This window comes from Anticarsia gemmatalis, chromosome 4 (assembly GCF_050436995.1).
Source record: "Anticarsia gemmatalis isolate Benzon Research Colony breed Stoneville strain chromosome 4, ilAntGemm2 primary, whole genome shotgun sequence".
Taxonomy (NCBI): domain Eukaryota; kingdom Metazoa; phylum Arthropoda; class Insecta; order Lepidoptera; family Erebidae; genus Anticarsia; species Anticarsia gemmatalis.
The window spans coordinates 5,002,868-5,028,027 of record NC_134748.1 but is presented as its reverse complement, the minus strand read 5'-3'; the positions used below and the strand labels follow the sequence as shown (position 1 = coordinate 5,028,027).

The 25,160-nt window shown below is 38.2% G+C and overlaps 1 protein-coding gene across 1 annotated transcript; it reads right to left on the bottom strand.

Annotated features, from left to right (window-relative positions):
- Positions 1 to 86: 86 nt before the first annotated feature.
- On the bottom strand, positions 87 to 25,160 carry Pc (chromodomain protein polycomb). The gene is made up of 3 exons (XM_076113235.1): positions 25,002 to 25,160; positions 23,858 to 24,265; positions 87 to 2,192 (listed from the first exon to the last, which is right to left on the bottom strand). Exons 2-3 carry the CDS (start codon positions 23,924 to 23,926, stop codon positions 1,338 to 1,340), a joined length of 924 nt encoding a protein of 307 aa, XP_075969350.1. The 5' UTR covers positions 23,927 to 24,265; positions 25,002 to 25,160; the 3' UTR covers positions 87 to 1,337.

The window sequence follows — 25,160 nt, the reverse complement described above, 5'->3', positions numbered from 1 at the left end:
TGTCTCATCAATCAATTGTCATCCCATAGCTTTAGGTACTAGCAGAGGAACGATTGTCGAGTTTTAGTGTTCAATAAAAGTCAATATCTAATTCATTCTCATTTATTTACAGACTATCATGTAAGAAGACTATCACATTATAAAACAAGTGCTCTAAAATTATATTTACAATATTTACATAAACCATTTCCGCTGACAAATGCATTAAGTAAAATATACATTAACTCAAATAATAGGAGACTCCATCCACATCCATTTAGGACAATAATTATTATTATTTAATTATTAAAGGAACCAAATAACAATTAAAAGGAACACAAAAGCGTTCGGAATCATGTGATCTTAAAATTAAATATATTAAAAATAACTTATTAGCACTGTAGTGAAAACATACAGGGAAACAATCAGTTCATTTCATAAACTAACAGTCACTCAATAAACACAAGTACCAAGGTTCTATTGCCAGTTACTGATTAAAGTTATGGTACATAGCAGTAGGTGTAACTTATGTTGTACATAAACATATCTTACACCTACTGGAACATAATTTTTCAGATTATGTACATATTGCCATGATGTGTGTAATTACAATATAAATGATTAGTTTGGGTCACTAGTAGCAATGTGTGAGAAATTAACATGATACCAAGTTTACATATAAATAACAACAACAATAAAAATAAAACAAAACTAAGGAATATTAAGTTACATAAATTAATAAATCTGTTCACCAAGTTGTGTTGCCCAATCACAAAATCGTTAACTCAGAGATTCTTTGTATCAAACAATTCATTGAAAATTATTCACTGGGTAATATTGTAAAGTTTTAGCATAATGAGGATACAGTAATATTAATTCTATTTTATTACATTATAATATGACAGCATAATATATCTATTCGGAGGTACACCCAGATATCAATAAATTCAACATATAAAATATAGAGTCTCTATTTTCAACAATTGACAACAATTTGTCTATTTTTTGTTACATCTGGTGGTCGTTATAATTCAATTTCTTATAATTATAATGTGTCTCAAAGGTTACAGAGTATTTGTGGAAACTCTACATACACAGATATTATTACCAACTCGCGATGATAACAGCTCTCTACTTTTCAATATAATATTAACTATCTACTGATTTTCGGATGTTAACAACCCCAAAGCAAGTAGACAGATGTGCACTACACTATAGTCCAGATACATTAGGCCTACTGAGAACTTCACATTCCACTTCTTCACTCAGGTATAACAATCGTAGTAACTAATTAAATAGATACTAGCTACCTACTGACTGTACAAAGTTCGACCTAGCTCGTCACTAGTGAGCATTGTTTACGTGACGTCTAGCGGCCGGGGCTCGCGAGATCTGAAAAAACCTTTCTCGGTGCGGCACTCGCGTATCGTGACTGTTTGTAAGTTGACGGTCACGTCCGTAATAAAGATCTGGTCAGCGACAGGGGAGCGCGCCATCCAGTAGGCGGCATTACGTCGCGGAGCAGGCGCTGGTGGCGGTGGAGGAGGTGCTACCGCAAGAGGAGCTTCACCCCACGAGTCTTCGTCCTCGGGCTGGGGTGCTGGAGGCGGGGGTTGGGCGCCCTTCGGTTCCGCCGGCGCTGTTGCGGCGGGTTGGGTGTCTGTTCGTCTCTCCCGTTCAGGTGGGGTATGAGCATCAGCCTCCTCAGGGGAAGTAGGCGCTCGTCGCGGACCAGTGCGAGGTGCGGCTGCTTCAGCGGCAGGTGAAGCGGGTGCAGCTGCACCTCCAGGCGGCGCGGCCGATGGAGGAGGCTGAGACTGCGGTATCACCGGGGTGCGTGTGCCGTTTACTTTGGCAGGATCGGGGCGGTCAGTGCGCTCAGCGCGATCAGGGCGCTCGGCGCGGTCAGGACGGTCGGCACGGTCGTGACGCTTGGCGGGCGGGCTCATGGTGATAGTAACTCCAATCTTGCCGGACTCGCGCGACAACACCTCGGCCTTGCGCTTGCCGGGCGGTGGGTGGCGCTCCTCGGAGCCGCTGCGCGCGCGCTCCACGGGAGAGTGCTCGCGCTCGCGCTTGCGCCCCTGCCTCCTCGCTTCCTCGCCGCGCTCGAAGCTGTCGATGAGCCGATGGTCGAGGATGTTCTCCTCCGGCTCCCACGTGTTGTGCTTCGGCTTCCAGCCTTTCCATTTCACGTAGTACTCCACCTTGTTCTGTAAAGAGAGAGCACGTCGGTTAGAAACGTTGTATCCATGTACGTGCGGGTCGGTGCGCTGACGTGGCGCGACTGCCGGTGGCGTGCACGGGCGCGGAGGGTTGCACATAGCCTTGCAGATTTTATGCGATGATAAAATTACAGGCGAAAACGGATATTTAGGTGCAACGCAACGTTCAACGTCCAATTAATAGGCCTGCGGGGAAGTTATTGAAAATATCGACGGCGTGGAATAGTGTTGACAAGTATGGCAGGTAAAGTAGTAATAAATAAAAAAGCCGTGGATATATTGTGTGCTTGTTGTTGTGTTTGCGAGTGTGCGCGCACCTGCCGGCGCCAGCTGTCGCGATCAGAGCGCGCCCTTACTGCACGGAGCACACGAGCACCGTTACTGGTGCACGCACTGCCTACCCACTGCCCATATACACACATACAAACATACACTTCGCACTACACCCAAGGACATTGCAAGTATAATAATTAGCTTATTAAGTAACAAACAACAAACAGGAGTCGTGCACAGACAAGACAAGGCTGAAGGCATGCATCTATCTAAGCGTGCATAAACACATTCCACTGACCTCAAAATATGTGGTCACTTACAATTAAGTTGGTTGGCATTTAATAAATAAATGTCGTCATTAAGTTCCCTAATGAAAGCAGCTCGGTGCAACCTGCCTAATTGTTTGAAATTAATTACATCATTAAATATTCATAGAGCTATCGAACATTGTGGCTAATTGATTGGTTCTCGTTGGGCCATGTGATTGCGATCAAATAGGCACATTAATCTAAGCGTCCACCTTTTGTTTTTTTTTTCTGAAGAAAAGACAGAAAGACTGGCAAGTGGCATGACTTGGTAACTACTACAAAATTTTGTTATAGAACTGCTAAAGAACTTATCGATCTGCGTTAGCAAGCATTAGGTAGAAATTCATTAGTAATTCTTTTATCGATACTGTAATTTTCTAAAAGAAGGTCTTGTCCACAGTATCGATAACGTGACGGCTTAGGGTGTCGTCCCTAAAGGAAATGAACGACATTGTTCATGGGGAGGCGAAAACGGCATGGTTCTTAAAGCAAAGTAATTGATGTCTAGATACTTATTTGATGGTAGTTTTCAGAACATGTATCCCCTAACTGCAAAAGCCATTTTTTTCGATAGAAATGAAATTTATGAAATATTTATGTGCTTCAGCTAGTATCAAATCTTCCTCCTCATCCTCAATACAAGAGACAAATGGAAATACGAGAAGAGACAACCGTTTAGGTAGTTTGTTAAGATAAGTCAATAACTAAGTTAATTTTTTACTAAGTCCCTATTTTATAATAAAAAAATCTTCGTACCTACAGTTATTTCCAATTTTTCAAAACGAAAAGAAAAAGTAAACGAAAAAGAATTTTTTATAATAATAAAACCTTTCCAAGGGTTAAGTCATTTCTCAATATAATGCGATCAACTAAAAACATCTGTGGCGAAGTCGTAACACCGCACCGAGGACATTCCCCAATATGAAATAGCATATTTTATTACGAGCCTTTTACCTTTGACACTTAATTTGATTAAACTTGCCATTTCAAAACTCTCCTAAACCTATTTACAATAGGGTATAAAGTCGTTTGTAATATTTGTCGTTTAGGGCGTTTCACCATTGAAGCGGGGATTTGAGACCCTCGCGTCTTATTGGTTTTACAGGCGGAGGGTGAGTGAAAATTGGTCTGCAAGCGCTAACCTTGCTACGACGTCCGTTTGAAGCGAATATTTTTATTGATGTTATTGGCGTTTATGATTCAATATTATCCCATAACGTTGAATTATTATTATTGAGAAAACTCAATTACATGGCTCGATTAGTTGGTTTAATAAAATTACGAAAATATTCAGTAAGTTTAACTGTCAACTGTTGAGTTTGACACAATAGCAGAGTAACAAATGGCAGGTAACTCGGAATTCTATTAAATGATTCCAAAAAAAAATTACAAGTATGAATCCCTAAAAACGTTGTTAATTAAAAAAAATATCGACCGTAAAAAAGACAAGTCCCTTTCTTACACCACACCAAAAAAATACAAAAACGAAAAACAAAGGCGACTGTTGTATTCACTAATACCAATAAACCGAGACATTCAATTCAGATTACAAAGTCAGAAACCAAACAAAGACATTATCATTTAAAAATAAAATAGAAAAAAAAAGGATCCGCTGGGACGTGTGGGCAAGGTGAGGTCGTACGGCTGTCGAGCGGCGATTGGACGGCGCGCGGGGCGGGCGGGGCAGGCGGGGCGAGGGGGAGAGCCACATCACCCCCGCTTCGTCGCACTCCACCCCCGCTTGCATGAACCGACCTACCACATTACCTATATCGCTAACATGGCCCTTAAACCAGTACGATAAGGTTCATTTTTGTATGCTTAGTTGGTTGCGTTATGGTGGTCGTTCCGATGGTATTAATCGCGCCATGGGCGGACCGCGTCTCGGAAGCAGAGACGCCAATTAGCGCGGGTCGGAAGCCGGTGGCAATTATCGAGAATAATTAACGTTAATCCCATACAGGTGTAGGATCGATGGTGTTGATGGAACTGATTGATGGCGTGTGTGAAGAGTGATTGATGCACCTATGATCGTATGACAAGTTGGCTAGATCAAACTAAACGGCTTTGATCGTGACGGGTATAAATCAGTTCGAACATTATTGGATCAGTGCTTCAATATATCACCCACTGTATTCACGTTTCCGATAGCTTAAAGGGCAGATTGGTTGAGAAGTAAAGATGGATCGAGCGCTTACGGTGATCGAAGCGAGAGAGATCAAAGAGATGTGTGAAAGAAAAACAATAACAACGTCATATTAATAATTTAGAAATAAATTATCCTATGGTCTTAGATTTCAAAAATATTTGGGTTACCTACTGCAATTTCTACAATTTACCAAGACATGACTTGGAAAAACGTCACAACTTTTCAAGTGACAAAAATCAATCAAACCAATGTTATACTTATATTCTAGCGAGCCGCTCCAGAAAGGTACGATGACAATTTGTCCATAACAATTACCGCAATTTTCAATACACGAAAATATTTCCCATGAGCTGCAGTTTCTATCAACGCAAACAGCATCGAAATCGGCTCAAAAGTTAGCGCGATTAACACAGAAATCAAGAAACGCGTCCCAATCAATTATTTACATTAAAAACTGACTTAGGAGTCTACTCACATGCTAAGAATCTCACACATGAGTGAGTTAACTACGGACCTTTATTTTCAATGGAAGTTTCACTCGGTGAATGTGTGAGTTTACTACTCATACATTTTAGAGGTGGTTGAATCACCTGATTAATAATAATTAACTTGAACATAACGTTTTATTTCTTATTATCATCAAATATCATTGCGACATATAAAAACATAATTTAACATAATAACAATAAAATAAATTGCACAGTCGGCTGCAAATTTGCTAATTATTTAAGTTTAATTTAATCAAGTACTTCATCAAATTATTGTTAAAATTAAAAGGACGATTTTATCTTTTCAGTTTTTCAATGCAGTGTCCTATCGAAATTTCAGAATCGATTAACTCCCGGATTGCATATTCGATAACTTTAAACTTTCTTTAACTTTTCGGACATAAACAAACAGTAAATATGATTACACACTATAATAAGACACTATAATTTATAATTATTTACACACTTCCGCAAACATAACCGCAAATAATAAGTGAATAGGTGCTAAAGTTTTATGATTCACCTACATTCAAAATATAAAAAGATTTCTCGGATTACCCACTATACTGTAATTTATTACAGGAACATGTCGTTATTATTTTTTATACTTATTTAATTTTGGTATATACTTTCTATATGTATACTTGATGTTTCCATGTTATCTACTAAGTAAATAAATAATAATGTGACTTTTATTTTTAACAATATTTTGATGAAGTACTTGATTAAATTAAACTTAAATAATTAGCAAATTTGCAGCCGACTGTGCAATTTATTTTATTGTTATTATGTTAAATTATGTTTTTATATGTCGCAATGATATTTGATGATAATAAGAAATAAAACGTTATGTTCAAGTTAATTATTATTAATCAGGTGATTCAACCACCTCTAAAATGTATGAGTAGTAAACTCACACATTCACCGAGTGAAACTTCCATTGAAAATAAAGGTCCGTAGTTAACTCACTCATGTGTGAGATTCTTAGCATGTGAGTAGACTCCTAAGTCTAAAAACTAACAAACCAGCATAAACCGTATAGCACGTCTTAACGTTACTTTATCTACTTACTAAATGCAACATGACATACAATTTTCCAGCATTCATTTATAAATACCAATCTAGCATTTTCGCTTAATCCGGCGAGAAATATAAGAAATTTAAGTTTTAGTGCAAATTGCTGTTAATTTTACAGAGTTTGTAAAGTGCTGATCTAATTTTCGCTTCGTATTTTATGTTGAAACATGAAATGAAAATAATTTTAAGCAAGTGTATTAAGAGAATTCTGCCCCGCTTTTTAATTTTCAATCGTGTTAAGATGTTCCGTAGTCTTTATCATACGTAGGAATGCAAAATAACGAACTTTATGTACGTAAGTCATACAACCGATGTTTTGTATCAGAGATTAGCCATCCGAACTCATAAAACTAGAATTTAGAAACGGAGAAAATTACTGGTTGAACCTAAATTATGTAAAGATAAAATACCTAACTAAGTAAACCACTGATACTCATAATAACATCGGAAGCTTTAGAGCACTGCGAGATTGAAGGGGGGTAAAAGTTTAATGTAAAAACTATTCAATCGGATATCGAAAGCTAGCAACATAATTAAAACCGCGTCCGATACAGATAACATTTCAATGGAAACCTAAATGAAAGCGATGTTAAATAAAGAGCACTATTTTATACATTCGTAAGGATTATCTTGTTTAAAATTATGAATATTGAAAATATGATTTCTGTAGCTTTCATAAATCTGCAAGCTAGAACAATATGTAAGTAAGAAAACTCGTACCCGTATGTATCATTAGGTAAAATTACATTGTGTTCAAATGAACGTTTTTTTTAGATTTAGAGAAATTGGCGCGCGTTTTCTAGAGTCGATTCGATAGCATTAATGGTTTTAAGGTAAAACTTTGCACGAAACAAGTTAACAAAGTTTAAGAATATTCCTTCCATTTCCGTAAATTCGGACAGCTTTTTTACTTTGTCCGTGTCTGCAGCATATTTTTCGTAGCAAGAAGAGCGCCACTTTACTGCACCAAAATTAAAGCGTATGAAATTACTACAACATTTAAAATTGCTCGGCTTCATAAGGCTATTTAATAAAAGGTTCGGTACACGCTACACATAATAAATAAGGCATGTAATTACATCGGTGCGAGCACAAATTAGGTGCCCGCATATTCAAATGAATCAGTGATTGTGTCTGAATATAAATCATTTAAGCCGCGAGCTGCATAGGTCAAGTGGGTATATTGGTTCATTATGCATTGGTTTGTGGAAAAATGTAATTTGTACATTGAGAGCACCGACAAAGTCAAAGCAAAAATTGCATTTTGTACGGATTGTACTATACATGTCAAATAGAAAGCAAAAAAAGCGGGTGCTATGCAGTTCAACCGCGACTCTCAAAAAGTCCGCCGAAAATAGTTTGAAAACTACGGAAACGGTTTGCGCGCTGTGGATTTGATTGACCAAATAGCCTGTCTACTCTGTACAGCGATCGCTGTGGTATTTCAAATAGATTTGAGGTTTAGTTACATGTCACAGAGTCAATGTCGAGCTGATGTTTATGCGAGTGAAATATTTTTGAAGCGTTAACGATCATCACACTTGTTGACACTGTAGTTGACGGTTTTAACGAGGGAGAGAATAAGAGTGAAATAATTTTGAACTCACGATATCATCAGAAACAGTTTTATGTGAACCAGAACAGATAGGTAACACCTACGATAAAACGCCTACTTTTATTATTATACGTCTACATAGAATTGTAATGCATCAAACATTGCTTTCTATCTACTACATTCATGAGTAACACCGCAAATAGTAACAAAATATTGTTGCGTTTCCATACAGAAACATTCACAATAATAGAATGGCTGGAAATATAATCCACAAAGACCATAACGAATACGGAGAATGGCAATACCGAGACAATGTGTATCAAAACGCCTGATAGAAATACACTAGCAAACACGCTGAATCGCTACACACTGCGCTGTATCTGCGATAACGAATGAAAACAATATCTTTTAATGCAGTCCGACAACTTAGTTTATACTAATATACAAGTCACAATAAACATTAGGTACCTAACAGTTCTATCTATGTATTTCCAAAAAATGTAGCAGGATCAAACAGGCCACCGTCAACTGCATATGCCTAGGCATCACTGATGTGGAGTTCCACAGCAACTTCGCGGCTCTTTACAAACTTATTGGACTATAAATCTGACCAGTGTTCTTTATTGTGTTAAAATGTAATGAATAAATTCTTATATTATACCTAATAAGCCTGCTACTTCGTGCGGAAGATAACACAATCAAGTTTTTCAGGCGGGAGTGTGATGCTTCCGAATCAAATTGAAGCAATTATCGGATGTCCGTCATAACAAAATGAAATTTCAATATGATATACAGGTAGTTTAGTGCAAGCTGACCTGTGCTGGCCTGTCCTTGACACGGTTTGATTACATTCCCGTCCGATACCAGGCAAGCCAGAGTGCGATTCACGGAATTCGACACAAATGAGAACTGGCCTTTACAATATTCTGCGAGAGAGTAATTAAAACTACCGCACTTTGTATACATATAGCATACCCGTTCACGTTTCAGAATACTGTATGTTTAAAGTTTTCATTTCAGAATAGCGGAGTGCATGTGATTATTCCCGTTAAGTTAGGTGAGTAGAGCATAATTAGACGATTAAAAATATAGTCGGCTTTTGGCGTTAGTTTGCGGTTTTGTTAAGGACTCTAGTGTGAGATCCCCGAGAAGCGCGAAATTTGAGGTTTCTGACCGGATAGAGCTTGTAAATTTGGTGCAATAAAACACACACATTATGTAGTAGGTACGTTCGTTTAAAATCTAGCCGTTTTCAGAGACTAACAATATACACGGCATATTCAAATGTCAGAATGCTTTGACGTTGCGTAGAACAACCCACGTAAATTACGCTTTTAGTTCTCTACAGTAAAACGTGAACCTTTCCTAGAACATCCGGACCTGTAGCGTTTCACTTTGCCAAACGAGGATACAACGAAAATAAAATGACTTTTTTAAAAGAATAAACGTTTCGGGGAAATGTGCGAAGTTTTAACAAATGTATTTTGTTTTAGGAACAAAACTAGAAGACTTAGCTGTTGGTTATATGTTGAAAAGCAAAACAATTATGCTATCCAATGCAATTCCACGAAGTACGCAAATCATTTTAGCACCTTTTTTAGACGTAAAAGCAATTTCTGGGAGTGGCCAGGCTGAGAACAGCGAAGAACCTGCGTCTTTATTGTTCTTCAAACACCACTGTTTTTTGACAACTTGGTTTTTCGCGTACTTACTCAAATATTGTAATAATTGCACAATTACACAACAATATTCATCTTTTCAAAAATCAAAAATATCAAAAAGACACATCGTAAATTCAGCCAGTTAGAGTAAGGTGGAAAACTAACATCACTTTTATGATTTCGTATTTTTCACGACACTTTTCTCCGAATTTCATTTGCCATAGTGGCCGTCACAGGGTTTATAATATAGGAAATGAAAAACCTTTTGACAGCAGCGGGTTCGTGGAAACTGTTTGAATATCTTTGTTATAAAAGAACAAAGTGTTGCGGGTGTTGTTTTAGTTTATGTTTTTACCTCTCGATATGCATTTTATTTTGTGACTTCTTTTCAAATAATCGATACAGCAGCAGCGTCAGCTTGTATATTAATACTCGTGACATTTTTTTTGAGCTTTTTCTTATGTTGTTTTTGCTTGAATTAACTACTGGCGACATAGGGTGAATAAGAGCGAAAACTTAAGATTAAGAGTTGGTTAAGCGATGTGAACATAACTGGTAGTACCTTTGCGATGATACTATTTATTGTTTAAATACTTAAATGGTTTTATCAAGTAAGTACGCAGACGTTATTTTCTGCTCCAATAATATATTCCACGAATTGAACGATGTATTTTCAATTTTCCCAGTATTCCACATCAAAACGCTTGGCGGTAATAAATTGTAATAACATTATTGCTCCACAATCTCCACATGTCATCTCAATAAAAGCAAGCTGTTATCCCCTAACAAAAATAATATCCAAAATCATTTCTAAATCGCAGTAAAAGTTGTTAAGAATGAATGTCTTTTAATAAAGTGTGTAGTCTGGTTGGTAGTAGGGGAGAGGTACAATATATCGCGTCGGTAGCGTGCTGGCACCGTGCCAGAGTCGTCCACGCTCCGTACATCCGATGTCTGCACTCAATAACGCGTGTACTCAGAGAAAATGGCAGAATAAAAATGATCGAGAATTTTAGATTGTTTGCTGTTCAGTATCATGTTTGTTTTTGTATTATTTTTGCATTTCATTGCTTCTCTTTGTACGATGGGCCCTTGATGCTGTACTTAATTGAACCGGTGGCTTTGTTTAATATAAAGTACTTATTCAGAAAAAGAGACCTGAATAGCACAGTTTGCACTATGCATGGAAGAGCTTAGACAGAATTTTAGACCTTGTTGTACCTTATGAATGAATTATAATTTAATAAAACACGTTATGTAGTAGTTACGAATATTGTGTCAATAACGTACTAAAGTTAGGAAATAACAGAATAACAATGAAACCTTTGAATAAAAGTCGAACAATAAAGTAATATGAACTAAAAATTGCGACTCGTTTCATCAAAAGATAAAGCGAATATTTCATATGCCATATAGAAATGATTGCAATGTGACGTTAGAATTTTAAACATTTTATATTTCGTATCAAAGTTGGAGCTTTTATTTGTGTGCGTCCTTTCGAAACATCGTGTTACATCGGCCTCGTTGAACAACGGAAACCTTTCTGTAACTTCTAATATGCGTTTAATTACTTTTATATTTCAACTATACGAATTTGTTTAACTGTTAATAGTTATTTAACGTATATGACTTGTGTAAGGCCACTTCATAGTAGTTACATTACTTGCTTTGCCCGCGGCTCTAGTGAAACATAGATCATGTCCTCCCCTAGGATATGAGGGTAATCTATCACAGCGAAAATTTATTCGGTTTAGCTGCGATGGAGCGGCTAAACGGACTTAAGAAATATTAATATTTGTTGCACGTGTCTTTCAATTTTAATTAACGTTAATTAAGTCAGACAATGCAACCGACAGCATGTCAAAAGAACATTTGTGATGCACCTGTATACATACATTGCGAAATAACATTACAAAGAATTAATTGGTACCGCAATTGTACCGTCAAGAGTAAGAAACGAAACGTCGTTTTATAAAATCCCTTCTATAAAACTTGTCGACTCGATAAATCGCAGTTTAAAAAGTTGCACTGATTCAGTTGAATGCAATTTATTGGCGAACTAAGTTGAGCTAAGTTCTCTAATAAGGCCATTAAAGACAAAGTGCATTTAACAGCAAGCGAGTGGAGCGAGTGGGCGCGACACTTGGGCTCACTTGGCCGCTATCTCCTTGTTCCCGAGGGGTCGGTGGAGGAAGGGGGTTAGATTAATGTTCCGAGCACAGTTAGCCACGTCGCCCGGGACCGATCACCCGTTTAAACACGAATCCTCTCAAATTGCCCGGACACGGGGCAAAGAGAAGGGTTTGTTTGGTTTAGTTTGCGAAGTAATTTTGATATGGAGTAAATGTTGGTTTAAAATAAGGGTTCGAAGCGATGCCGGGTTATTAATTTTTTTGTTGAAATAGAAGCAATAGGTGTCTAAAATTGGATACTGTGCGTCTAAAATTGATGACAATAAATCAGTCTCTATATGTAACAAAAAAACGTCGAGACGTGGGTGTAATTCATACATCGCTGCGTACACCTACGGGTATACAGGTATAGTACGCGTAGGTGTAAAAACTATGTCAATTCGATTTTTGGACCGGTATTCTGTTGTCAAATACACCCTTATGATATAAACATAGGCAATTACTGATGTAATTATCGTTTCTCTCATCATGTCGCTATGTTGATAATGTAATTAACTTTATATGGAAGCATAATTATTTGGTAATTGCACGAGATGAGCTTCAGCGTCGGTAGTTTGTGATAATGGAACAATTTATCGCACAAGTTGTCTACGTCCCAAGGAGGACAGTTTGAAACTTAACTTTGCCGCCTCTGGATAAGTTATCAAGTATGTATCGGGAACTTTAGCAAGTAGACTTTGGAAGGTTTTTAATACCCGACAATATGTTACTCCGACCGACTTACTAACTACTAACTGACTAACCCCTGGTTAAAAAAGCGTTAAAACTCATATAAATAAAACGCTATTGAATAGATAAACTACTGTACCTCAGAAACCAGGGGTAAGTAAGTGGTGGTGTAATTGTCAGTAAGTCATTCATTTATAGGGTTCAAATATGAGTTTTCGGCAACAAAGAATAAGTCCTTACTGCATTTTTGCAAACAAAGATATTTTTATTATTATATTTATAAAATAACTTTATCTTCTTATGAAGGGCAAAATACCTTATAAATAAAGTAGACACACTAATAGGTACGCAACGTTTTATATTAAAGGGCTCGGAGGTCGAACAAGTAGTTAGGAACGTTGATCGCTTACAAATATTCCGAGTATTTTCCTCCGGTGATTCTTGGCAGAGGAATGCAGACAACGTACCTAATGTACCTTTATTGCAGTAACTAGCTTCTTGTCATTGATATAAATAAAAAATAATCTCATTTTTTCGTTTATGATTAACTTCTGCTATTTTGTTTTAAGTCATTGGTTAAGTCATAAAAGTATTTTATAGTATTGGAAAGAACAATTAGCGTAGAATATATATTATAACAATATGTATTCGGTATAGATGAACCATTAATAATTCAGTTCCTATGAACTTTATTGGACTTTTACAAAATGTATTAGGTACGGAGGCGTTGACAATGATTTAAAAATATTCTCGAATTTTGCAATACGTCTAGACGTTAATTTAAAGCCACGATAAGGGTTTTATTGGAAAGTTAAATATCGCCGCGGGAGCTTGGGGTGAGATTGAATAAAACTAGTGGCGGTGACAAATAAGCACCTCGGTGCCTTGAACTTTGTAGACGAAATACGACGGGTTCTACCAATTTACAACTAACAAATAATGGGTAGGATAGAAACAATATAAAAGAGCAGATTTACTAAAAAAAAAATACATTAGCTTTTATGATATTTGGATGGATCTCATTCCGGGAGAAAAGCAGCGGCTCGCAGAAGCAGATAACATTAATGGGTTAAATGTACTTAGTTCCACATTACGTGTATCTTCCAGGTACCGTTTATATAATAACAGATACAGACGCGTGACTGAGCAAGCTCGACATGTCGCCGCGACTCAACTCGTCACATTATGGGGCACAGAAAGCGTGACGCGCGCGGGCACGACCGACACTCGCTCATTAATCGCTGTCCTTCTTAACCTAAGCATGGCTTAGAGGAGACGGACATTAATTCCGTGTTTCGATAAATAACCGATTATTATATCGAACATATCAGGGAAACGATTAATAATTTCATAAAAATACATTTATATCACTTCACAGTGTTTAGTTTTTTGAAGAAACTAGCATCATTAGTATAGGTAGCATTGACTACAACCTACTTGTCTAAACCCAATACAATAAATATTATTCTGTGTATGAAGACTCGATAATTAATTCACGGGCGGTGCGATAATTGAAGTGGAGGTTTATATTGAGTGGACTCTACGGTAGAGTCTATACCGGAATGGCCAATATTTATATGTGAGAAAATACATAAACATACAGTAAAGAGGCACTTGAAACATACCTAAGTTTACAAAGCAACTGTAGAAGTTTGGAGCGCTTACGCTTGCCGCCCTCGGTCCTGTCCGGCCCTTGTTTCTAACACTTTATGGCAACAATTACAACTGTGAAAGATAGCTGCTGTTTGATACTTGTCTAGAGTCTGTAGTTGTTAGAATTCCTACGCTGTTAGGTAAATGAAGATTTTACACTCTAAACTTGCAGGAGTGGTTAAGCTAAAAAAAAATAGGTGTCGAGACGTTATCGTGTACAGTTAACGTTCTGCAGTGAAAATAAGGCTTCTACATTTTCTGTCATCAATAAGCCAGTCCCCTTTAACCTCGCCCGTATTGATTACCTGATCGCTTTCACACCTATTTCACGAATAGTATCGCACATTACTGACGATAAGGCATTGCTCACTTCGATAACATTAAAATTCAATATCTAAACGTACAGAGTTCATAGCAAGGCATAACAAGCCCAATATCAAAGCTCCTGACGGTGTAAATTCGAGTATAATTCAATCGCTCCATTTAATTTCGTAGAGGGAATCTCGAAGCGTTAAAAGGACGGAGGGACTGGGGGCACAGAGGGTGGAAGAGGGTGCAAAAATGACAGGATGAATCCGGGGCTCGGGGCCGCAGGCAATTGGCGCAGTAACGATACCGTGATTCATTTTTCAGTCGCGTTTCTAGATGATTTGTTGACTTATATTTCTATTTTGTACGGGAACTTGCGATCTGTCTTCGCCGTTACAAAGCTGTCGGGGTTCTCAAAGATTGTAAGTGGAAAATGCAACAGGTATGCTTTTGGCTGTCCGCCATCAATTTATTATTCTGGCGGTTTCCTTTAGTTTTAATGAGATACTTTGACGACACCCTCGAACACTTCTCGGTAACATGATTAGCATGATACATTAATAATTATTATCTTCTTGTTACATAACGTCATTAAACAAACAGCGCTTCAACGCTAAAACAATTAGCTTCGATAGTTTGTCGTCGCCTCAAACTCGAGTCGCGTTTAGCATCACAAACGGGTTAAATTGGACGAGGTTCACACCCCAGACACTTCGCGTGTTTATTCCAACCACGTACGGACCTCCGCGGAGCCGGACGTGACGTACTCATCAGCGTCCATTTGCCACGCATCCAACATGTGCCAACCTCTCTGTATGCGTACATCGACACCGCTAAACAAATTACTAAACTCACTTTGAATAGACGAATAAATCTATCTATGTGTAAACTACGGTTTCGTGAAATACATACGTTATATACGTTAAAGTTTCATGAGTGACATAAATAAACTATAAAACGTACGATAGCAATGCCACAATAACCATAAAGAAAACAAGTCTATCCGCCGCGAATATTTAATAACAGTCAAAGGCCAAAATAAAATGTCGAGAGGAAATAGAGGTTTTTTTATTTTCGCAGTATCGCGGCATCGCGCGTATTCTTTCGTAACTCAAATACCAGGAGCGCAGAGCTGCTGAGGAGAACGTTTGAAACCAGAGCTGTGTGTGCGAAGAGAAAATTGATATGTCAGACAAGGTAAGCAAGTCTGCCGGCCGGTGAAACGACGCGACCGGCGTCAGACGGCAGTCGGCTCGCGACTGCGCTACCATGCGGATGTCTGATGTGAAAATTTTATTTACAGTGTTTACTAATATCATTGTCTATGATCATAATAATATTATTCGAAGGTGTAAATTGAATAAGTTACGGTTGTGACTACGGTCGTGCTCGACGAGCTGTTCTGATAGATTTGTGTTTCAATTTATACTCCAATTTATCGTAGAAGCAATTAGGTATTTGTGGAGTATGGTATTTCAATACCATTACGATTAAACGTGTGCAATTTAGGTATGCGATATACTGCTGATATAAGCTGTTACGTAGAGCCACGTGGGTGTTGAGTTTCATAAGGTTATCGGAATGCACGCGCGTAGAATTAATGGAAATTCCTGAGGGAATATCGTGATGTACATAATCAGTAGTATAAAATATATCGGTATAATAAAACGGTTGTTGAGAGCGGAGACTGCGCTAGCGGTCGCACGGTCATCGACTCTGAGACAATTAAATCGACGTATTTGTGAAGTACCGAATGTCATCGGCTGCTTCACGGTTATTACTTCAAGTGTACAATTAAAATTCACCTTTTATAAGTAATTAAATAGGCTGACTACACTCTTTAGCAACTTTAATTTTATCGACTGCCGTTTGAGTTTTCTTGGCTAATATAGAACGCAAAACAATAAAATCAAGTTATAAACGTTTATCCCTGGCATCTGCAGTTTATAAATACCTGCTCAGCAGAACCTAACAATCAAACGGGTCCCCCAAAATATCCTATTTGTACAAATTACAGGATCAGGATAGCAGCAAGGTAAGCAGGTCGTTTGACAAGGGGTGAGCGAACCCTCGCCACTTGTGGCAAGTCGGAGAGCAAACACTTGTGATGTATGTAGGGGATGTGTGATTTGCCCACTGGCATCGTTCGTTAGCTTTGTGAGAAGAAATTTGGAGAATTACACGACTTCGTACGTGCAGAAAGGAATCATTAGTTTAATAGATACATGACGTTAATAAATGATTTTGTTATGGGGACAATAGTAGATGAACTTTACAATAGTAACTTCTGCTAGAACGAAAAACATTTTTTTTAATGAGCCTAGGAACGTAAATGCAACACTTATTCTTAATTCACTTACTCTACCTTAAACTGGATTGAAAACGAAACACTCGTAAAATAAAAAGGGTGCAAAACGAACAGATATTTATAGTAATCCCGTAATAAATACGTCAGTAATAACTCAATTAAGGGAGATCACACCCCATGGCGGGACGAGATAAGGGTTGGGAACAGATAAGAAAAAAACACAATGGCTTGACGAGCGGGTGTTTCTGGCGCACAGCCCAAGGGGAGACTACAAATATTTTGTGATAGCCTGACCCTACCTCCTACCCTTCATAACATCCGCGTAACTGATTACATTCCATTGTTATTGAACGCATTAAACAATGTGCAAATATTGTTGTTATGGTACACAATACACGCACGTGTTGTTCGTCATTAAAGTGTCGTGTGATTAAAGATTTCACCTTATTCATTGACCAAATTAAAGTTTGAGATTGCTCTGAAGGTTTATGACTTGCAAATTCTTACTCAAGAAAGAAAGTAAGAGAATGTTATTACTGCAATTAACGAAAACAGCGATTATTACACGTGGGAACATCTCACCTGCGTTGTACGTCCTTCTAATTACCATCCTTATCTGAATCAGATAGCGGTGCACAAAAACCCGGCTCCTTTCCATTTCGTTGCATTTACATAATAATGCGTGGGGCATAACGAGCGGGCCGGCCGCATTATTATAATGACGAAGCGCCGGCGCGCCGACGCGTCTCCTAAAAGACCCTGCACATTGACTTATGACAATACAGTTGTATTGATAAAAACAACATCTTTTAAATTCGTTTTAGTTTCGATAAAATCCCATTGAAATCCTAAAACCGGTTATAAAATAATGTAAAGGAGAAATTGCAGATTTGGTAGCGGAAGCATTAGCATTAAAGTGGCTTAAAAATAACGAAGTACGTGTAATGACAGTGTTGCCGGCTACAAAGATTTACGCAAGACCAATCTTTTCTGTTCAAATAGTCATATGCTTGGTACAAATGTAGAACAAAACCATGACAAATATCAGTAAATTAGGCTACGATTACCAAAAACTAGGAAGTCTGTCTATCCAATTTCACATCACAGTTGCAACAATCGTGATCTTTACAATGGTATTGTCAACGTATTAAATAAGAGCCAAAACCAGTAGTAAGGAACAACTTTTTATACGACTCCTGTAACGGTAAGAGCAGACGGAAGCATCGGTAGATCGATGTCAAAGATAAGCGATACAGTTGTACAATCCAAATCGATTATTGTCCCTGCACTATATTTTTAATAATCGATCGTTAATTTTAGATATTGGACCGTTATTTTAGTCAACTTAATTTATTTTTAAAACGTTTATAAAATCTCAGTATGTTGTATAAAAGCAAGATTTCCAAAAATAGAGTAAGTACAGCCATCTAGCGGACGAAATGTCCAATCTTTACGACTTAACATCCCAGCCATCACACCACAACATTTCGAGACTTTCTTTTACCGTGTGAAATAAAAAGAGACTGTCTTGAACCATAACTGCATCATAAACCACAGAAACCCACAAATTAAGCTTAAAACATCGAGTTTCAAGTCGAGTATCGTTACGGCAAGTTCTCACTCGGTTGCGGTGTAACGGAATGCACGAGACAATGCAGTCTCGGCTTAATTGCGGGAGCTCCCATATGACGCTTCCCTTCACTACTTTAATATTCCGAGCGCGATTAACTATGCTCTCTAAATATAGGGGAGAATTTCACATAGAAGTTTTTATAAGAGGGGTGGCGTGTACCTACTGCTTGTACATAAGACCCTAGTTATGTCGGTGCATCACAGAGCCGTCCGTCGAGTACACTTTGTACTGCAAATTTAATTTTTACTGAATTAAAACTTTTAACTTGCAAATAGAAGTTCGCTGTTAGGAAGCTTTATTTTTATAACCGCTCACGTCGGTAACGTCTATATCAGGTCAATCTCAAGATTTTAACACTATGTTTACTCCTAAAATTGTCCTCTAATGCAATTGAACTCAAATTAAGAATGGTATTAAAAACCCTTCCTCGACTTTCAAAGTGACTGTCTCATATTTTATTTGCCAGTTCTGGGTCTAAACTTTGTTATTTTCTCCTGAACTTTTCAGAAAGAACAAGAAACGATGTATAGAGCAATTTGTTTTACATGATAAAATATATAAAAAATAAAAAAGTTAAACGCACATTATCACAAATAATTAAATAAAAGACCGAAATGCTCAATAAATATTTCTACTCTACAGCTCTCGATGTTCCCCCGTCAGTTTTTTACACCATTCCAATACAGGGATGGATAAAATTACGGTGAAGCATTGTGAAGCGATTATTTATAGAAAATTTGGTCGCTTTGTGTCGCTTCCGAGTGTTCTCTTCGGACGACTTTCGAATTATTATCGCTTACCCGTGACCCTATAACGGCCTATTTTTTTGCCTCTCGTAATCTCTTTTTTTGGACAAAATTTGGGAAAACCGTTATAAGTTAGAATTCACAATTAGGCAGTCCCCCAAGAAACATTTAAAATAGCTTGTTTTATTGATTTATTTCGTTTTGTTCTTACCTTAACTACACTTTGACACATTGAAGCAGATGCTAGATGGAATGAAGTTCGGCTAAAGTTTTCCGAAAGTCCAAAAGCCACTGAAGGAACACCCGTCATGGAAACAAATCGCCTCCCTCAGCATCAAGTTAAATAGCAGTACTGTTATAAAAACGTACTATATTCGTTTTTATTTCAATAACTGCAAAATAGCGCCATCTAACAAATAACCCACGAACTATGTCGTCCGATATTTGGCTAACAACATCAGGGTGAGAATCGAAGCAACCATCGAGTTGACGCTTGACCAAACTATTAAATTATTCTAGAATTTGAAAGAAAATAAGTTTGTAAATAGTGCAACTACTAGAAATTACTTGATAATAAAAAAAACTTCGTAGTAATTTGTATCACAGTAACACACAACGTTACTTTTGCTCGGCCGGAATACTGCTCGACGCTGATTGGCCGAACGAAACGGCGGGGAGCATGCGCAGCTCGATGGTTGTTCGGTCGAAGCCGAATACTGGCGCGTTCGCTCCGAGATACCAGGGACACAGAGCTCTGTAGGAGTTTCTATGTTTACGCCGGTCGGCTAATCGAATTTACACTTTATTTTCAAGGAATAGAACGTACAATGGCTTGTTCCAAGATGTTACATTTATGTCAGACCACGCTGGCAGATAACGAGGCAAATGAGCCGTAAACGAAAAGGGTCTTTATTCTGATGACGTTAGAGTGAATTTTGTGTTGGGTTGAGTTTGTTTTGATATTAAGTAGTTTCCTAAAACTGACACTGGCGCTAGGAAGCGGACACGCGGCGCTCGGCCACTTTTGGCGGCAGAGAGCTATCGCTGGCAATGGAATGGAGGGAAATTGCGGCCGTGACTGTCTAATTGTTTGTGCTTCTCGTACTCCGATGAATTATAAATTGCGATAACGCACCTACCTACTCGCTAACTGTAAATAATTATGATGTTTTGAGTATTACTGCAGTATAAAAAAGATATGAGAACCTATTTGTGTATGCTTTGTAATAAAATGATAATAAGAATTCAGCAAAGTAATTCTAACTTTGATGGAATGTCTTTTGAACTAGACGCAATGGACAGTAATGGACATGAAGATCTAGGTACAAAGAAATCTGATTGCTTGGTCAGTATGGGATTGATGGCGCTACGTGAGTGGAGCAATAGAGAGCTATCTTTGTGACCTACGTAATTGATGCAATAACGTTGGTCTTAAGGCCAAAGCAGAGCTATCAAAATGTGTAGTACATTTTGATAGCGAGACGTTTAAAAGGGGCTTTACGTAGTCTTTGAGTGATGAAATTATAAATCCAGGATTGTCCAGATTACTTAAGTCGAAAGGTAAAAGCTGCTTGCAGGTTAGGGGTCTAGACATCGATATGAAGGCGTTTGTTAATACTCTTGAGGTAAAATTAAGGCATAAATGCATTAGAAAAGTTAATTTGGGAAGAATCGCGAGTTCATATATTATTAGAAATTAGCAAACAGTCTATAGAAATTGTGAAAATGAGATCTTGTAAGCAGTAGTAACGAAGATTTCAAGGAAACCTAATCCATTTATTCCGGTGGCCGCAAAAACCTATGATTTCTATTTAACAAAGTTTTTTTTTTCTATCCAAACTTGAGGATTAGGGTAATTGTGTACTGTACATATTTTCGGTCATCACACAAAAATGGAAATCGCCGTTCAACGCACGTTTTGGCTCATTTTGAAAACACGCCCAAATCCACTTTCAACTATTGGTTTTTTAAAACACTGTTGAGCGTAGGTTTAGTTGTGTTAGTTTCAATATGAGCCTAGGAATTAAAAAGCCGACACTAGTGCAACAAAGGAGGTGGTACTATCAGGGGGAGGCCTATACTCAACAGTGGGTGGTAGGCTGATTAGATACACAGATAGATACAGCAAAAGTAAAAACAATGTATTGTCATATAATCAAGAGGGTGCCCGTGTTGTTTGTAAAACAGCGATCAAGTGACGTTTAAACAAGAACAATAACAAAAACATTACCGTACTCCTTTAAAAATAAAACTACCAATTTCTGTGATTGTGCCCTCGTGAAGATTTCTATGGTAAAAATAGTGTCTCGTTTGTTAATCCTGGTCATAAACTAGCTATCTGTGTGTCAATTTTCATTATTTTCTATATATCTAGAAGTTTCGTGTAAAGTCTCTAGATACCAGCAATGTTATACTTATAATTTTATGATAAAGTAATGCGTACAGAGAGCCTTCCTGATCTTCTTTTTACGAATAAGTTCAATACCCAGAAATTACATTCTGTAATAAGTCAGTTCCTGTGAATTGCTAAGCTCGATAAGCCCCTTTGAATAAGACGTTCTAGGTAAATTGCAGATCCAACAAATGGAAACTAGAAGTATCTATAGCGTCACATTCAAGTTATAAGCCTTCAAATATGAACTACTTATATTCCGTGAAGAGTATCAATCACACTATTTAGCGATCTAGTCATAATAGCATAGTGCTTTCCCGTATAGGGACCAAATTATAAAACTGGATAGATAACCGAGCTGCTTTTATGTAAAATTTTCGAATAATCCTGATCGACATTATAGTATAAAAAAGACTAAAAACTATAGTGTATCACTCAACCAGAATAAACTACTCAATGAGGAACCAATTTTAAACTAAGGCTTCTTCTGTGTTTCTAATGTAAAACCATTTTAAAATTGAGCAAGGACCAATATAACATCAGCAAATAAGTTTTTTGAACGAACAAGATTGATTAACATTAAAGAAAACATAGACTCCTTGAATAAAGTTTTTATCTTACGATAGAAAATATCGGTCTGCACCATATATTAGAAAAGGTGCAATTATCAAGAATTCTAGAAATTCGAATTCATTCTGGTTAAGTCATACAAAGAAAAAGATGTGCCATCAGGTACCTACCTACGTCGCAAATAAAACATCTCTTTCAATGTATTACAAAGGACTTGACTTGTCACTGCTTCCATCAAAACACAGTGACGTCAGACTTATTTGAATATTAGGGACTCGTGTCTCGAGATAGTGTGTTAGGTTTTGAGGTTATAACTTATAATATTTATGCCCCATAAACTTCGTATTTTTGGTCATCTTCTAAGGTAAATGCAATTTGTAATGAACCAAAAACTAACAACAAATTATGGGAAAAGAAGATTTTATTTGCAAAGTGTAGTAGGCAGGTTATTTAGGTTGGATTCCCTTCTTTTTCTTAATATTTGCTTAAGTCAACAGTCTTCTCCTGTCTTATTTGAACACCAGTTTGAGCACTTCATTTGGCATAATAACTTGATGATTCAAACCAGTTTTTGATATGACAATAGAAGTTACGTTTACGTCTATTGCATTCGAGTTAAACTCGAAATATAGTCAACAATTCCAGATTACAACATTGTACAGGGTTGCCTATAGGTTAGAATAACAAGGTAAACCCGTAAACGCGATAATATGTGTCACCTACAATAGAAATTCTATTGTGACGAGTCTAAAGTGTGTGTTGTCAACAAGTAAAAGGGTCAACTGATGGCAAATCTTTCCCTGTTCACTCACCTGCTTGTTCATATCATGTAGAACTCGCCGTAGTACCAGCAACACTTACCTTTACAGTCCTCAGGTGTTGTTTAATCGAACAATGGTGGGATTCATTACACAGATTGCCGATATTATTGTTAAGAAATGCATGTTTTTGCTACGCAATATCAATTTATGTTCTACGCCGACTTGAACGACCAAGGAAGCGAGATTCGTAACGTGTGATAATTTAATCAAATAACTTCCTGCTTCTAGACCCGTTACAAAATCGGCAACTGCTAAAGAATCCCTTCATTGATTCCAGAAATAGCAAACAAAAACCTCATGCCAAGAACCCAATTCGTAATATATTGTTATCAATACAAGGATCAGGTTAGCAACGGGGAACCAGGTCAGACTACGGCGAAAAAAAAAAGCTTTATGCCACAAGGTTGCCCCTCACACGGCTCTTCCAAACTTGTTTACTGTCAAAAACTTAATGTAATCTCAAGAAGGGGACTCATAAAGAAGTATTCAGTTTCTCAGTGCGGGCCCCGGCCTCAGTGAACCTTGTAAGGGGAGCCCTGATAATAATAAGCACGAAAAACACGCGTGAAAAGGAACACAAAACCCTTGCGATCATTCCTGTACAGCTGCCACCTCACAATGCCAGGATTAATATACAAAATCTAAATTACGATCCAAATTTTTATATAAAGCATTTTATAAGCATGTTTTGAAACTTGGTTCAAACGAAAACAATCGGCCGTGTTGCGACACGAGTAGTTTACAAATAAAACGCACCAATCGAATCACCGGCTGATATGTGATCTCGCATGCAAGTTTCGCAAGGTTAGAATCTGTTACGGCACTCATTTGCTAAATATTAAAGCTCACCTTTCTAATTCTCTTCTTCATGATACGCTCAGCGGCGTACACGCTGTCGCCGAGCTCCATCTTATGCATCCCCAGTTTGATTGAAAAGAAAAATGCAAAATCCAAATCCAAAAACACTGCAATCCAGGTATTATGATCCAATCACTGCATCCGTTCGGTGTGGCACTGCAATCCAATACACATTCTCTGTCACAACAACACTCCTCGGCACTGTTAGTGTTCAAAGTTGGCGCGTGAACGATCCTTATCGCTAACGCGCGGCAACACGTCCTCCTAGCACAACGTCACGGCCGAAACTGAAGTAGGGGGAGGCGTCCCCGGCCCGCGCACCCCGCCTTCACTGCCGCGCTACACTCCGCGCGCACCCGATAGAGTGAGCCACCGGTCACACAACACCCGCTCGATATTCTGTAAACAACGTTTATTTTCATCAGTTTTGTGTTTTCAGCGCCCACGCTTACGTTCTACGGCTTAATTACTATAGTATTAATTAGTGGCTAATTAGAACCGGTCAAATTAATATTTTTACTGTTAAAATAAGTATGTAAACAAATCTATATACTACATAATTAAGTAAATAACATGGTATATAGTTTCAGTACATAAGTGCTTAAATAAGTTATTAGTATAGCATAGTGTATGATACAGAATGAAGCTAATCCTATAACGCAAAATGTAAAGTAATATCGTGATTGAACTGGTCGTGGTGTTCGTTATTGTAGGTATATTGCGTCGGCAAAGTCGGTGTCGTAGCGTAGTGAATGCGTCTCGCTCGAGTCGGTGGCGGCGCGCGGTGATCCCCGCGGGCGGCGCGGCGAGGAGCGGTGAGGTGCGGTGAGGCGCGGTGTGGCGCGGTGTGGTGCGGCGCGGCGCGGTGGAGGCACAACAACACGCCGAGCGCGCGCCACGTTGCCGCGCCGCGCCAGCTGCGAGAGAAAGACCGAGCGCCTACCCTATTATTTACGCGCGACGTTGCCAGCTCGAACGGCCTACGTTGATTACGAGGACACCGCTTTTACGTTCGATCATCCGCTCCACAAATACTCGTTTATCTTATGAATTACGATAAATATGAAAAATCCAGTTTCACCACCTATATTATATGATGTAGACGAGTTAATTGGCATAAAATTTTAATATATACCTGTTTAGATCAGCCGGTAGCGGTTAGCGATGTAGAGCGTAGCACATTTCGCGTCAACAGAGAACACGAATTCGGTATCGACGAGAACGGCTCGATAGTATTTTCGCTGGAAGCGAGCGAAAGCGACCAGTCAACAGTGCGCGCGTGAAGTAACTAAGG